At 43.0% G+C, this 17,405-nt stretch overlaps 1 protein-coding gene across 3 annotated transcripts in view; it reads right to left on the bottom strand.

Moving 5' to 3' along the window:
• The window catches only part of PTGFRN (prostaglandin F2 receptor inhibitor), a 72,899-nt gene that overhangs the window by 39,012 nt on the left and 16,482 nt on the right, over positions 1–17,405 (bottom strand). For 2 of the 3 annotated variants that reach the window (XM_076351490.1, XM_076351495.1), the window contains exons 2-3: positions 3,039–3,404; positions 1,780–2,199 (exon numbers count right to left, since the gene is read on the bottom strand). In XM_076351490.1, the coding sequence (XP_076207605.1) occupies positions 1,780–2,199; positions 3,039–3,404 (786 nt within the window). Of the gene's footprint in view, positions 1–1,779; positions 2,200–3,038; positions 3,405–17,405 lie in introns of those variants that run through there. The other variant, XM_076351503.1, reaches the window with a different exon arrangement.

Genomic DNA, 17,405 nt, shown 5'->3' with positions numbered 1-17,405 from the left:
TTTGGTTACAGACATGTCTGAAGGTCTCACTTAGGGTTATACACCTGTGGTGCAAGACACTATTAAAAAAAAGACATACAAGAACAAAGTTGGGCCCAAAGGTGTCGTGATTTTAGGAGATGAAAGTGATGGGCAAGTAGATGAAAGAGCAACAACAGAAAAAAAACCCCCAAGTTTACGCAAGTAACCTCTGCATGACTTTTTTCATTAGATATGACAATTTTTTTTTTTAATTTTGTTTCTACAAATTCAACCCCACAGTTTACAACCAGTGAGAATGAGGGAAGTGCAGCAACCAGGCATACCATTTACAACTCAAGTTCATTTCAGCATGCAAGTGCAGAGGTTTCAGATGTCAGCACAAGATGCTCTTCAAGTCCTACTACAGGACGTGTGGGTAAAAACTTCCACAACATTTTGCTGGAGAATAACCTATCCCATTTAGCATTACTTTTTAAAAAGCCTTCATGCCCCTGACAAAATGCCAGTGCTGCCAATAACTGAGCTAAAAATGAAGGCCAAAAAAAACCAAACAAAAAAACCACAAACAAACAAAACCACAGACCCGAACCACATTAAAAAAACTGCACTACTACTGATCCTGGCCATCCTCACCCTGTTTTCAGCCACGGATTAAACCCCACCTACTTAAACGAAACTCTCCAAAAGTGCGACAAAATAGAGAATTACAGCTCTTAATTAAGTAAGCCCTGCCTCAGCAGAGAGCACCTGCAAGCTTTACTGTGTAACAGACACCCTGAAAAAGAGGGGGCAGATAGCCTGTGAAATTTGACAGGCTAAGTACCACCAGGATACTAACACTACATCCAAATGAGCTAGCCAAAAAACCCAGCAGTTCTGGGTTCTCCCTATAGTGATTAAAGGATTACAAAAAATGAAGAGATACTCTTACTGTCTGAACACTTCTAAAATATCATCATAATCTCACATTTCTGAGGGGCCATCATTGCCTGTTTTTCCACCTATTGAGTGACAAGATGTGTCACCTCCTGCTTTCCCTCCTCCAACTAGCAGTGGTAATGCTAATGCAATTAAGTGCTGAGTGCATCTACTCCTGAAATCTATATGGGCAGGGATATCCAGATATCCTCAGCACAGCACTATATGTATTTTTGTCTCCTTAGTCAAGCATGCAATGATGTGTTTAACAGAACCATTACTGTGCTAGACGCCTGCCAACACAGTGGAGCAATCAGGCCAGTGATCCAGTGTCAGTGATAAAAACCACTGGATAATTTGTCCTGTTAAATTGCCACTGCCTTCCTCCTTTCTCTTGATCTATTTTAATAAACAACATATAGAGAAGTTTCACATCTGTCACTGAATCACAAGCCGCTTTTACGGGGGAAGTGCAGCGGTTTAGTGCTATAGGACAACCCTATGTTAATGAGAGAGGAGAGGGAAAGTTTGGGGTGCTCAGGGGTTAAATACAAGGCTTATTTAAGAAATAGAAAAACCTGAAGTGAACTAAGGATGAGACAAAATCTAGGTCTAGGCATCTAAGAGGTTCCAGTCAATCCTTCCATGCCATCATCCCCCTTCTCCCCAAAATAAAAGCTAGAAAAATTATGCCAAGCATTTTCTATCAACTCAAATGTAAACAGCCCAGCTACCTGAACAGCACTCTAGGTTCTCCTGGAATGTATCCTCATTTAGTTCAGCTTAACCAATTTCTGTTCTCAAAGTATCACAGCTGTATCACAGCTACAGCACTGCTGTAGCTACGAGCTGTAACCCCAGCCCATCAGTAACACTCACCAGTCCGCTGGATTGCCACACTTGCTATCTCCACACTCTTCTCCTGAATCTTCTGCCATGAGCTATCTGCCCCTCTCACCCACTCGCTCACAAGACACCTGTAGGCACCCCCATCCACTGATGAGGCCTGGGATACAGATAACCGATATGTGTCATTCGCTCCTGTGTCCAAGCGGATATCTCCATTATGGTAGCGCTCTTCATAGCCAGGACCCGGCTGGAATTTGCCCTCATGAGTCAAAGATAGGATGTCCCGCCAAGTCGATCCACTTTTGATCTGCCAAGTCACATGCAAGTGAGTGTGCTCCGGTGAGGTGGTAATTGCTGAGCAGCGCAACTTGAAGAAGTCACCCTCAGACAGCCTGAGAGACATTGAGGAACGTGCTTTTGAACCACTCACCGATAAGCCATCGGAAATCACTATTTAAAAAAAAAGACCAAAAGACACAAGCATCATAAAACAGAAGCAAGAAAACACCCACACTGACATGTTCAGATACAAGGCAGTAAAACTACCACAGAAGAACACCTGGCCAGTCATTCCCTCTTCCACACATAAATGTATTCCAGGAACAAGGAAGTTCAGCTGAAAACCCATTAAAGGAAGTGCTCCACTTTAAACAAGCCAAGACAAGCATTCAAATTCATTTATCCTTCCCCTCGCTTTAGTTTCTCATCATTCTGACTATTCCCATCCAGAACCATCTTGATTTTCATGGGAGTAAAAGATAAGACACTTGAAAAAAAACCAGTCTCCCAAGTTATTACTGAAGAACCCTAAGTGACAGAGCAAAGCTAGGGCATGACTGCAGTATCAACATGCTGAAGGGGAAAAGGAAGATTACCTCCTTCATATAGAAGGATCCCTAAATGACACTATAAATAAGAGAGAAGACAGGCTGTGTTGTTTACCTGAAGTTAGCCTCTCTACCCAGAGGCTTAGGGACATTAAATATTTGCAGACATCTTCAGAAAACCCACTGCTTAATTTTCCCATTTTTATTTACATATTTACTAGACAGACAAAAGGAAAGAGGTGTTTATAGTAAACAGCCTCTCTTCACTTCTTCACCTCACTTGCCTTTGCTATCGTACTTCCCAATTTTCGATTTTGGCTTTAGGAGAATTAAACAGGAACAGGGAGAAGAAAGAAAAAAAATCACAATGCTCATAAGCAACAGAAATTCAACATTCTTAAGGGTACACCTATAATCAATATCAAAAACAAATTTAGAGCACACCTCACTCTTCAGAAATACCTTTCACTTGGACCTCTGCATCATAATTTCCCTGAACGGTGGCATCAGTGCTGGGCGTGGAGCATTTGTATCTCCCTTGGTCAGTTGGCTGGATGTTTCTAATCACAAGTTCCACAGCATCGTTGCTGCTCCGTCTCAGTTTGATATCCCCGTGGCCCACGCGTTTTTGGTACTCCTCAGAGGTGAATGTAGAATCCCAGGTACTCACTATCCGCATGAAGTCAGTCTCCCGGGAGAACTCCCAGTCAAAGTTCTGTTCACTGGGTCCATCGTAATCACTAACGCTGCAAGGTATCACCACCTCTGTGTCCACGACTCGAATAAGAGGACCTTTGGGCACCCTCACAACACGCCCTCTGCAGAAAGCTAGGCAGGAGAATAAAGACAGAGAGAACACAATTAACAAAGGAATTGCCAGGATAGATTTCAACCAAAAAAAAAATATGAAATAGAAGAAGGTCGGGCACCCCACTCTGTGGAAAGCTTGAACTAGTAAGAGCAGTGTTTTCCATTAACATTTAATCTCACTGGAGCAGGAGCCCCTAAACACACCATTTTTAGTGTGGGCAATCTTTGTTTCATTGCTTATTTAGTAACACATTAGGTAACGAAATACTGAGGGAGAGAAAATTGTAAGGAGGGGAAAAAAAAAAAAAGGAGAGAACTAGCCATAGATCCAATGGGTAGCAGTTTCTCTACTAAAAGCCGAGTGCTATGTGAGACACTTAAACAACATTAATAAGTGGTTTTCGTTACTACAGTGAGGGCATAATTTAATCAGGCATTTTTATGAGTCTTCTGCTGACATCAGTAGAGGGTTCGAAGTAGGAAACTAACTTTCCCCTAGCTTGAGGGCTGTAAGAGAATGGTAAGTTGACTTTCTCCGAAAATGAGCATAGTCACTTCTGCCCTGAAGGGTCATGTCTTCTCTAACACAGGTGAGCTTCCTTACCTTCCTAATGGATTTAAAAGGAAGAACTAATTTCAGACACATTTGCTTGAACAGATTTCTGCAACCACACCTGTTTCTAGCACACACTTCCTCTTTGGTGGAAGTCCCAGAACATGGAAGCATGAGCAGAGCAGGCGCACGCCAGAGCAGAGGAACACACAGTGTTCAGACCATGTTTTCTGGGACTGTCTCACTAGAAGGCTAGAACGACAACAAAGTTCTCTGCAGGAGGTTGGCAAAGCAGTATGTTATGCTCCAGGCAAAAGTGTGAACCACTTAAACTAGCCAGAGGACCTGGCAAAGACACAGCAGGAGACTTTTCTGGTTGATTTGGCTCTGTAGCCCAAAGAATAACCCCAGCAGCTGCACATGGATTTTGGCAGGTTTTTACTTCCCAAAAGAGCAAACTGCTTTGATTCATAATTCCAACCAGAGAAATCTTTTCAGAGAGAGAGAGGGGTACTACCTAAACTCAGTCTCCAAACATGAACAGCCTACTGCATCCCACCAGCTCCGTATCCACAGCAAAATATCTTAGCAGGCAGGGAGAACAGGAGAAGCCAGAACACTGAAGGACAGATCTTGCTAAAAACAAGTAGATGGCCATAACAACATCAAAAGCAGTTGGACCAAAAGGTTCATCTGAGATACCACAGAGGCAAAGCCAAATTTAAACAAACAACCCCCCAACACACAAAGTCCAGCAACCCACAGCTGCTCTAATTCACCAGCTACATTGGGAAAGCCACCAGCTAGTGACACGAACACCAATACACTTGCTGAGCCTTCCCCTCCTATCACTCTGTATGTCTTCTTGCTGTAGATTAAGACCCCACTCACTGGCTCAGAACCATCATGCCAATAGGTATCCAGGTGTGAGCAAAAAAATTAGTCTCGTGGAGAGAAACCACCCACTGGGGACCCTGCTATAAAGTGCAGCTTGTCCCCTTCCGAGCAGCGTGGAGAAGGATGTGTTAAAGAATCAAGATTTCTGTGGGCATTTAAAAACTACACAAGCAGCTGTACACACTAAGCATAACTCCGAGAGAAAAAGCGTATTTTTATGCCCAGTTACAGTTCAGCAAACAGTTGAACCAAGGACTGACACTGTCTTTACCTCCCCAGTTCATAACTCCCAGCATGCTCTTTGCTTTGCAGGCTGTTCATGTGTACAGGCTCAGTCAAAATAGTCCAATTTCCTCATTGCCATGACCTTCTGTATTCAACATTAGCACTTCATTAAACTTATTTGTAACGCAGACTGGGGTTAATCTCTTACCCTTTATGTCCCTCCCAGAAGACAGTTGTTATGTACCTGATCAAGTGATTGACTAGTCCTAATAAGGAAGCTGGACTTCTCTGCACCATTCACATGTGAATCGGAGAGAAAAACCTCCACTGCCAATGTATTGTTCCACAACCAGATGTCTTTAAGGACATCTCTCTAAACACAAGCACCATATACTAAAAACATTGATACAGAAAAATAACCAACAAAAAAATAAAGAAAGCTGCAGGGCTCCGATATACTTCCTCACTAGGTCTTAAGTTGCAGCCCCATTCAATCCTTCAACTTATCCTCTTACAGAAAGCCGTAACATCAGCAGGTAAGCTTTAAAGCAGTGCCTGACAGCCAAACCAGCTTCCAGCAGACCACTGTGAGAAGTCAGCTCAGGATCCTGACTGAGGGCACGCCTCAAATGCCAACATCTCTCTAGAAAATACTCTCCTGTGACACAAACAAGCAGACAACACTGTTCTGCAATGTGTCTTCAACTGTAGACCCACATACCATGCACTGCACTAATCCAATCTAGAGGTGACAAAGGCATGACTAATGTGGCAAGGGCTGCGCATTTGTGTTTGAGATTAGCACCGACAGCTCAGTTTCTCTTCTTTCAAGGTCACTAAAGACCCTTTGACACTAAATGAAGGTAGGGGGTGATTAGCACCTTCGTAAGAGAAGGCAGGCCAAAGGGAATGATAGGGGCACAGGGACTCCTCAACGAATCTGTTTGGAGTTCGTACCCTATTGCTGTAAAGCAATGACTATCCCCCTGCTCACAGCACAGTCCCACAAGCAATTCCAGTTTAACACAAAGTTGGAAGGGGGGCAGTGGAACAGGCTGCAGAAGAGAAGAGGGACAGCCTGTAACAGTTACAATTTTATACTTTACAAACAATAACATTTGTTACTGCTAAGATAAATTAGGATTCTTGTAAGGCAGGAGCACACAGGGACAGCATCACAAGATAAGAGAATGAGAACTTACTGCAGAGCATCTGCTGTGCCCTGCCCACAGGTAAAGAGGCATGTGCACAGGGCAGACACTTCAAGGGTGAGCTGCATTTTTAAGTGACCCAGGAGCCTCAGAATCTAGCAAGCTGTGAATTCAAGGTTCTGCCTTTTGTCCTGCAGCAGTCAACAGGAAGAGTATCCCTAGCTACTAAACAAGGTGTTATGTTCTTTGCTGTGTATTAGGGATTAACATTTCATGTAGCCGTAGCAGAAGGCATAGAGCTACAGACACTGATCCTGGCAAGAGGTGAGCTCCATTTTACTCTGGCAGATAAACGAGGAGCTCTTACAAATATTTTATTCTTGCAGCGCCCTGTGTTACTCGCATACATCCCCTCCATCTTCCCAGAGCAATCAAAGTTCAGCTTTCATGATATGAGAGCTTCAAACTCTGTAAATTTGTTGGAAACATTTATTTTTCATGACACCTAATATATTTCACTGTTAATATAAGCTGACATGTTCTTAATGAACTCACTTGAATCCCATTTAACTGTAGAAACAGATGGAGCAGGACAGAACAGTGTATACACTAGTGACAGAAAACAACAGTATTTTCAGTATCACTGAGACCACCAAAGATGTGTATTTAGTAAGAACTCAATAACTGGCTCTGTACCATAAACTGCAATGCTGGACATCAAACTTGCCTGAGCACAAGATTAATTGCCTAAATACAAAACTTTATTTTTACAGAGTTACCAAACCACCAGATGAAATTGCACGGAACTATTTTAAAAAAAAAAAAAAAAAGGTAATGGAGCCCCTGTAAGGAGGCCAGCACACAAACGCAAGGGATGGAACTTGTTCCTTGGGCTCATTAGACAGGTGACAGAACTACCAGGCAACACTGGTGCTTTTGCAGGGCTGGGCTAGAAACAACCAAAAAGTAGGGCAACCAGAGAGCCTTCATGGCTGTTTGTCAAGCACCTGATTAGAGGATTCTCCCAAGGGAACGCATGAAATACTCCACCAGCAACACAGGCAAAGTGTGGCTCAAGGCAGAATAATAAACTGGGGCCTGCCATATTAATAATAGAGGCAAGATAGCCCAGACATAGCCTAGGCAGTTTTGAGCTAGTGTTTGTTCCCTAGCAATGGTCCATGAAGTACTTAATTTGTCCCATCACCTAGATGCACCATCTCACTGCTGTCATTAAATGAAATCCTTTCAAAGAGGAGAACAAGGAAAGCAGATGATTGAATAGATAGGTCGTGAAGTCAATCCAAGTACATTAAATAGCAACCTGTCATTTCTAGGATAACCAAAAAAACAAGGCAGCAAAATTATGCAGGATCTACAGAACAGGTGGTCTGTTTAAACTCTCAACAAGCTACACAACTCCTCAAGGAAAGGGCTGGTGAGGATTTCCTCTTGCATTAGGGACATTGCTATAGATGAGGAAAGTCTTCTAGGAGCTTCATCTTCACACAGGTTTTGCATCTACATTATCATTTATGAAAGAACAAGATTAGAAGTAATCTGTGGAGTCGCCCACAAAGCTGAGAAGGTATTATCATTGCAAAGAACACACTTCTGCTTCAGCACTCTCTTACACAAGGTACTTCCTCCAGCCTGCACTAGACAGCTCTATCTAATAAGAAAACATGTTCTTTCAGCAGCCCCGAGAAGGAGGTTGACTCTCTACATCCACCAGCCAAAGGAAAATGTAATGTGACATGCAGTAGGAAGCCAATTAAAACCAAAAAAGTAAGAGCTGAAGAACAAGTAAATTGGCTCAGACTAAGCACTCGAGCCTCTGCATCAGAAAGACTTAGAACACACAGTCCAGCTCCTCAACCAAGACAGTCACAGGAGACACAGCAACAACTTTGCTGATGCCTTTCATCTCAAAAGAGCTTTCCAAACAAAAGGTTGTTTCATTTGCCAACTAAACATTACCATGTCTGGGAAGGAAATACAGCAGCCCTTTCAAATTCACAACAGTTTATGACAGGAAGAAAAATACTGCAGCCAACTTTGCAAATGGTGGTAACAATTTTCCCTCCCTGAACTCCTCCATTTATTTTCAATCTAGGCATCACTTTGCTGCAGCACTGTGTAAATGAGGGGGGGTTGAGCAGGGACAACCCTTCTTGTGCCACACTGGAGAATAAGCAATGGATTCCCCACCATTAAAAGCTGTGCACTCTGCCTCCTACTTCTAGCAAAATCCCAAATCTCCCACTTCTGTACTGCACTGCTTAACTACAGTGTTTGTGATCCATGAAGCCATTTCACAAAATGGAGGGAAAAAAGATTTTATTTTTGCATCTTTTTTTGTCCCACCAAAGAGACACGTCCACACAAATCCTCTTCCTCTGTCTTGAAAGAGAACTGATCAGGCTCCCGCTGGGAGGCATTCAGCAACTTTCCCTAGCGAGCAGGCAGGTGAAGGGACAGACAGCATGCCACACGTTCACAGGCTCTTCTCTGGGGAAGGAGAACCAAAGCATATCAGCATGGGAGATTATAATCCTTATCTCCAATCTTCCCCTTGCCTCTCCTCCCAGCTCCAATGATCATCAGGCAGTTACACGTCAAGAATGTCACCTGCGACTATCTGGGAGAGAAAGAACAAGTTGTTACAAACATGCCTACGATGTTTGAAAACCTTTCCATGCTGTTAATGTGATTTATTTTTTTTAAATATATAACATGATTTTCCTAGAAGTGGCACGTTTACACAAACAGCATGTTGCTTTGGGATTTCCCCCTCTTTTTAAATGCAATCAATTAAATTTTCTATCCTACACTGTATATGTATGAGAGGAAAAGTCAGAGAAATTAAGCAGAATAAAAGGAATTTCTTTAAGTACCAGAAATGCAGCTAACTATTGAAGTTTCTTTACTGGTCTCAAAAAAAAAAAAATCTAAGTGAGATCTCTTACCATTCCTGCTTAACGCATGACAATATCATACTCTTCTTTCCAGTGCAGACAAACACACAGTAGGGGTTGGGATCTATGCTAAATAAAGTGGTAGGCTCTTGCTACTCTTTCCAAATTACAAAATTTAGATCGCCCTAATCAGCAGAAGCAACCCACACCTCACAACCAGACAGCCTACATAGGGAGGGAACAAGGGGCTCCTTTAAGAGAGACCAAATTTGATTACTTATGTCGAAGATGTAATCACCACAGTAGCCCAGAATCATCTGAAGCATGCAGGGCTCCCTTCATACCTTGCAAGCCAACGCTACTGTTACACCTCCCTGACTGCAATACTCAAGACCTAAAAAAAGACTGATAGATTTTTATGGCTTGAAAGTTCTGCAGCATATCATCCGAAGATTATCGGAGAAGAGCAAATGAAAGAGTCCATGAGAGAGACATTTACATTGTTCTTTCCCAGGCGGCTAGGATTCTTTTTTTAGATAATGCAGAGCTCTTATCAAAAGGAATTAGCCTGGGTGTAATTGCTTAAAACCCATTATCTCTATCAGGATGAAGAAACGCATACTGCATCTTAAGTGAAGCCTCAGAAATGCTATCAAACTGCAAGGCTGCTGGATTGCTCTAATCTCCATGCCATCTGAGGTATCTCAGAAAAGCCACATCTCCAGCACTGGGTGAAAAAGCAAGTACCTTCCCAGCTGGACTCCATCTATACCACATGGATTAAGATTCACACGAAAAGATTAAAACAACATATTTTGCAGCACAGTAATGACTTGCTGTCTTCCCCATCCACCCACCTCACCCAGCACCCCCAAGAAAAGGGATTTCAAATGCACCTAAGCAAACCACAAGGTTTTCACTAGGACACAGGTCTTCATTATCAGAGAACCACAGAATGGTTTGGGTTGGAAGGGACCTTTAAAGATCATCTAGTTTCAACCCCCTGCTGCAGGCAGGGACATCTTCCACTAGATTAGGTTACTCAAAGCTCCAGCCAATCTGACCTTCAACACTTCCAATGATGGAGCATCCACAACTTCTCTGGGCAACCTGTCCAGTGTCTCACCACCCTCATCATAAAGAATTTCTTCCTGACGCCCGATCTAAACCCACCCTCTTTCAGTTTAAAACCATTGCCCCTTGTCCTGTCACTACAGGCCCTGGTAAAAAGTCTCTCTCCGTCTTTCTTATAAGCCCCCTTTAAGTACTGAAAGGCCACAATATGGTCTCCCTGGAGCCTTCACTTCTCCAGGCTGAACAACCCCAACTCTCTCAGCCTTTCTTCATAGGAGAGGTGTTCCAGCCCTCTTCTGGACCCACTCCGACGGGTCCGTGTCTTTCTTGTGCTGGGGACCCCAGAGCTGGCCGCAGTCCTCCAGGTGGGGTCTCACAAGAGCAGAGGGGCAGAGTTACCTCCCTCGACCTGCTGGCCACACTGCTTTTGATGCAGCCCAGGATACAGTTGGCTTTCTGGGCTGCGAGCGCACATTGCTGGCTCATGTCCAATTTTTCATCCACCAGTATCCCCAGTCCTTCTCTGCAGGGCTGCTCTCAATCCCTTCATCCCCCAGCTTGTACTAATATTGAGGATTGCCCTGACCCAGGTGTAGGACCTTGCACTTGGCCTTGTTGAACCTCATGAGGTTCACATGGACCCATCCCTCAAGCCTGTCAGGGTCCCTCTGGATGGCATCCCTTTCCTCTAGCGAATCAACTGCACCACTCGGCTTGGTGTTGCCCACAAACCTGCTGAGGGTGCACTCAGTCCCACTATGTCATTAATGAAGATACTGAACAGTACCAGTCTTAATACAGACCCTTGAGGAACATCACTTTTACTCATTGCCATTTGGACACTAAGCTGTGGACTGCAACTCTTTAGATGCAGCCATCCAACCAATTCCTTATCCATCGAATAGTCCATCCATCAAAGCCATCTCTCCAATTTAGTGACAAGGATGTTGTGTGGGACTGTGTCAAAGGCCTTACAGAAGTCAAGGTAGATGACACCAGTTGCTCTTTCCTTATCCACCAATGCAGTCACTCCATCATAGAAGGCCACCAGATTAGTCAAGCAGTTAAGTCATGCTATGGCGCATCTTTCCATTTCCAGGAGTCCTTCTGCATAGCTGTTAGATGTTTGCTGCCTTATATGGCTAGTTACCCAAGCTCTACCTGTCATCAATGGAGAGAAGCTCTGTGAAAAACTTCTCTCCCACTGCTGTTTATAGTTAGAGCCTAGGGAGACAACCACCTGAGCTCAGCAGAAAAACTACATAGATTTTCCATGCTTCTCCCCTTCTCCCCCATGCCTTTAAAAACAAACCAACCAAAACCAGAAAAACAAACAAAAAACCCCAACCAAAACAAAAAAACAACAAAAAATCCCAACCACTCTAAATACACAAAACACATCAGCACAATGGGCCAGATGAACATCCAGTGAGTCAGAAAGTCAGACTTGATCTGATCTGTTCAGCCCAACACAAGCATCTGGATGATATTACTTTGGATAAATACATAGTAATTAGCAAGTTCAGATCTGGAAACAGCAGTCAGAAGGCCTTGTTATCTAAAAAGACAGGGACAATAAGAGAACAATACTTCACCATATAAAATACACTGTATCACTGCAGATAGTCAGCAGATCATCTGCTCACTGCCCCAAAAGATCTATTTTGGAAAAACTTCACTGAACTGTCTCACAAGAAGGAAAGCCTCCTTCCTCTGCCATGTCTCTCTGCCAAGGCAACTGCAACAAGCAGAACTGCCTCTCTGACTATCTCTCAGGCTATGGGGAATGAAGCACTGTTCACCTGTTCAGCTCCACCCTTTTGAAGGCCAACTGACTGGCATCTCTCTCACCCAAGCACACAACCCATTTCAATTCTCTGCCAAAATGAGCCACAGGAATTTGCCATAAGTGCTTCTGTGGATTATTCCTGCTACAATACAAGGAGAAGAGACGAGTAAATTACAGTAGAAGCTCATAAGGCAGAAACCAGGTTGCATATGCAGTACTAATTAGAGTTTAACACACTATCGCCGGCTGCTGACAGCACAGATCCCACTGTGTACCACTGCTTCAGTCATGTAGAGAGGTATGCTACTGGAAGGTAGAGCAAGGCATACGGCAGGTAGAGGGGAAAGGAGAAGGCATATAAACCTTTCCCAGCTGTACAAAGCAGAAGGCTAGTTTGTCAAATGGAGTGGCCCTTGGCAGGCAGAGAACCATGGCATCACTGGTCCAAACAGCACAAACATCTAACAAGCAGAGATAATACTAAAGATCGTGTTTTAGATTCCTCTGGATGTCAAACAACTCCATCACATATGATCTCTATTTCCTTTCCCTGCCACTGCTGACAGTTGAAGATAAAAGGCTGTAGCTAAAGAACTACTTTTGATAAGTCTCCAAAATACAGCTGGGAGCAAAAGGAGAAGGAGAGGAAAAAAAACACCAATGAAATGCAAGAGTCAAGATGCTGCTTCTTCCTGGGTCTCACCTGAAATACCTGTCCCTGCTAACAACCTTCATTTACTTTCCTCCAAATAGTCTCACAGAACTCCATTTTTACCCTACCCTGCCAGAGCAGCCTATTTAGGTTAGCTGGTGACATCTGACCCAAAAAGTCCAGGGACTCTGGAAGTGGTATTTAGACTGCCACAGAAGACAGGTGATTTTCTGTTGTTCTGCCTCAGAAGCATTTGTTTTGCCAGAGGAGAGGTTCAATATGTTACATTCTAAGGAAAACAGTTGACAAAGCAGTAAAGCCCACAACTCACAGCTGAAGAGCTAGCACAGTTGGAAGCAGGGCTGCAAAGATTTGCAGAAATGCTGTATCTAAAGTATCTTCACATTTTCTTTAGTGGGGAGGAAGGACACAGGTTAAAAACTGTAATACTAATTCCAACTCGAGGAGTGTGTACATTTACCAATATTTTAAAAAAAAGTCCTCAAACTGGAATATACAGAATTAAAACCAGTGCTGTTCTGCAACATCATTAACTTGCACTTATCTGTTATCTTAAATCTTTCCCAAAGCAGTTGAAACTGAGCAGAGCAGTCCAAATCCATTCATTCTATACTACAATTTCCTCTGGGCAGAGACCAACCATTTTCTTTGCTGTACATGGAATGCAGCACACCACGAGGATTAAACTGAACTTTCTTTGGATTTAACTGGAGAAAACAATCAAACTAGAATAGATCATTTCTAAATCTGCATCTACATTAACTAAAATCATACTAAAATCATACACTGAGTGTGAAAATCCAAGACAAGACAAAAAAATCCAAATCCCAGACAAGATCATGTTAAACTATAAAAAGCTAATAAATTTTTTAACCAGCATGATTTTAAACAGGACATAGCACCTAGCAGAGGTGAGAAAGCTGGAAAGCTAGGAAAAAGTATTTTTGTCAAAAGACTTTTTAAAAGATGCACATATAGCAATATCCATGTGTTTCACAAATCTAAAATTTCACAAATTATACATTTAAAAAAGGAAATCCTGGAACACTCCCTCCTCCCCTCTCCCAAAAATAATTTCCATTATTATCATCCCCTTTTCCTTCCAGAGCAGAAGGTATTGATTTTTATTGGTGTGAAGTAATCATTTGTTTTCCAAGTTATCTTTAATGTTAGGTAATATCCCAAAAACACTCAAAATGCTTTCAAATATAAGAAGTGCTGAATCCAATATAAAGTCTTTTACTTTTCATTGACAATTCTACTAAAAGCAAAACAAAAAAACCCCACCAACAGCTGTTTGGGGTTTTTTGTGGTGTTGGTTTTTTGGGTGGTTGTTTTGCTTTGTTTTTTGGTGGGTTGGGGGGGAGGGGCGGGGTTGTGTCTTTGGGTTTGCAGGGGGGTTTGTGGGGTTTGTTGTTGTTGCTTTTTTGGTTTTGTTTTTTTTTTTACCTGCTTAAATTTGGTGGCACTCATCCGCTGCAATTTAACCAAACACCCCATCCATGCCAAAGTCATGTCTAAAGCCAAGTTAAGTCTAAAGGGGATCGGAAGATGAGATTAAAAAGCCACATGCTTTCATAATCCAGATATTATTAATCTTAACCTCCACTTCCCCAAAAACAATTTTTGGGGATCATTTCAAGTCTCAGTACACAGAGACTAGTTTCCCAGCAAGCATTCCACTGCATGAGTGAAGGCATCACGTAGGCTTCAGCAAAAATAGCAACAGAGCAAAGCCCGATTACAGAAGTCAGCAGCCACAACACTGAACAACCCAACACACACATTAGAGTGAAGCTGCCCTTCAGGATCCCAACCAGAGAGTCCGAGAGCCTGTTTGCATCTGCTGTTGTGAGAGATTATGGAAGGAGGTGGCTGGGCAGCAAGGCTGCTGGAACTGCTGAACAAGGCAGCATATGGCACTGGCCCACCTTGGCTCCACGCTTGACAACTGATTTGCAGCCATAGGAGCCAGTGGAGGGATAGAGCTCAGTGTTTATAGAGTAATCCTTTTTGTCTGTAATTTAATTATCTAACGGTCCCATCTTCACCATAAATAACCTCCAAGCAAGCAGCCACGTTAAAAATGCCAACAACAGATGCACACAGAATGGGTGTTACAGCATGGGAATGAGTGCCTGTGCCTCATGGGCACATGCAGGTAAGTGCAGTAGCACAGCTATTGCCAGCTCTTCTGCTGCAGAAGATATACCTGGACAGATTAACCGACTAGACCAAACTCACACAGTAGAACAGGAGCAGTTAGGAATAGATCACAGGCATTCCTGGTTTCAGGCTTAGTGCTCAATTCACTGTTTCACACTGTTTCTTTACATAAAGATGAAAACAGAAAGATACGTACAGCTAGGCAAAGACATAAGCAAATGCGAAGCAGACAGTTAGCTTGCGCTCTATCAACTGGTGCCCCCGCAGCTCAGGAGCCCCCCCGAGGACTTCATTTGGGCACCTACACCACCACCATATCCATACTGCTGTCTGGTCAGGTTTTCCAGGTTGCAATGTTTTCCAACCCCTTCTCTCAAAGCCCATAGATCCAACTAGTACTCAAAAGCCAATTTCGGGTCATGCAGAGCAATACTGTTTAGTATGCTAATCTCTATGGAGCCTGCACGTTAGGAGCACAGATATTTTTCTCCTAGACAAGAAGGAATTGTACGCATGTGTGCACACACAGAGTATGATTTAAGAGACATCAGGTCTCTTCCTCCTTTAATACAAGATTTGCATAACTAATTCTGTAATTGAGAACAGGACTGCAAGGTATTTACAGTACTTGTTGCTGCTGAGCTTTTATTATTTGCTATGGCACTGATGATGAGAAACTCTCTTGCCCCAGAAAAGGCAGCTAGTCTGGTCTCTGGCACAAAAAAGTGGGCACGTGAAATTACCCCTGTTTCAGGAAGAGACATTTTTCATTACAGTGTTGTTTCCCTCTTGCAAAAGGAGAGGGTCAGCGGTTCGGAGGGGGCAAGAGGAGGTAAGAGGTCCAGATAAGAAAAAGATGAGAGGTCAGGGAAATAAAACAACATCTAGAAGGCACACGGGGATTCCGGTCAAGGTCTTTAAGAGGGTCTGTGTAACCCCCACACAGACCATTAAATAAAATTACCCCCAGATGGGTCTGCAAAACAGCTGGCTTTAAAAACAGGCATGCCACAGCACTCTTCATTATTTGAAAGAGACAAATACCAACATAGACAGTTCTGGAAACACAGGAAAAAGCTTCACAAACAACATTCAAATCAATCTGGTTAGTTGCATTAAGACTCCTGAAAATTGAGAATAAGGTATTAGATCAGTAAGTGGAACTCAAGACAGCCTGCTTATTTACTTCACTAACATTTAAAAAGCAAAAAAGCTTATCCCCCGTCACATAGAAATTTAAGACTAGCACAACTGTCTACTTCAGCACCTGGCACAGTCCAAAAGGAGAAAAGGCTGTAGAGGGCAGTTGGTGCTGAGGCCCCAAGAATCCCACTATGCATGTTTGGGGGTTTGCATTGGACCAGGTTTGGTCCCATAGGCCAAAGACCCAAGGGCACCTGAAGCACAGCAGATACGCTCCTGGAGTGACACTTCTGGTTCAGTTACATCCAAAGGAAGCCTAATTGCACACTCAAATTGCTTCCCAGTAAAAAGCAATGTGCAGGAAGTGGGACAGTAAGGAGATTCACCTCAGAAATTCAGTCCTTGCCCCAACTAAAATGGAAATGAAGATGTAGCCTGTGTGCTCCTAAAGGATACTTAAAGGGCTGTTCACATTTAACTTGAACTTCAGTGTGGAAATGGGAACTCTTCCCTAAATCACAAATGTGAGCTAAGCCATGAACAAATGTATGGCTAGGATACGAAATCCACCCACACTTTGCAGTGTTGCTTATCCCTGCTCAACAAATTTAACAGCCAAAATTTTCAAAAAAAGCGTGCAAGAGTCAAAAATTTGCTGGCATTCAGTGCCTCCAAGAGGTTGAAGGCAAATTAGCTGTGTAATTAGCTGTCTGTGCCCCTGAATTCTACGTCTAGAAAGCTATTCTCACACATGAAAGGAAATGGTATTGTATGCGGCTGCTGTTTAATTTACTAGAAGATTAATTTTACTGGACAAAAAGAAGAGACTTTCTGGAACGGGTAGGCAGGCATGTGCATGAGGGCAACACACAAGATATTCAGAAACCAGCAGAGCTGAACTACCTCATGCAAGACACATCTGGTGCGACGGCACTCCCAATTACCCCAGTCCTGGAGAGAAACAAACTCCTTTGTACCTGCGCCTTCTAGAGCAAGCAGAAAAAAAGAAACACTCTACTCTTATGACCAAAGTTAGCTAGTTCAAGAAATGAAGAGGTTCAATTTTCAAAAAAAAACCCTGAGCATTAACATTCTGGGGAACCAAGTCTCTTTTTAAAGTTTCAGGCTCACAGCCTCAAGTCTTCCATCACCTCTGAAAATCTTGCCCTGTATTCAATGCAGGTATTTTGTTATTTCCAGTAGCAGAATAGCAAGGTTCATCAATTCAGTACCTGGCTGAAGAAGTCCAGCAGTCTTCTCATGTTCCCCATCCAAAATTGAAAGTCTTTTCTCCCTTTAGATTATATGCCAGTAAATTTTCACTGTTACCTGTTTTGATTAACTTGCAGCATTTGCAGTAGTATCTACTCTTACCTCTACAACCAATACTGAATAGTCTCCCTGGTATACACAGTAACACATAGCGCGAC

This window comes from Aptenodytes patagonicus, chromosome 1, assembly GCF_965638725.1.
Source record: "Aptenodytes patagonicus chromosome 1, bAptPat1.pri.cur, whole genome shotgun sequence".
In the NCBI taxonomy this organism is placed as follows: domain Eukaryota; kingdom Metazoa; phylum Chordata; class Aves; order Sphenisciformes; family Spheniscidae; genus Aptenodytes; species Aptenodytes patagonicus.
This window is presented reverse-complemented; position numbering and strand designations above follow the sequence as displayed.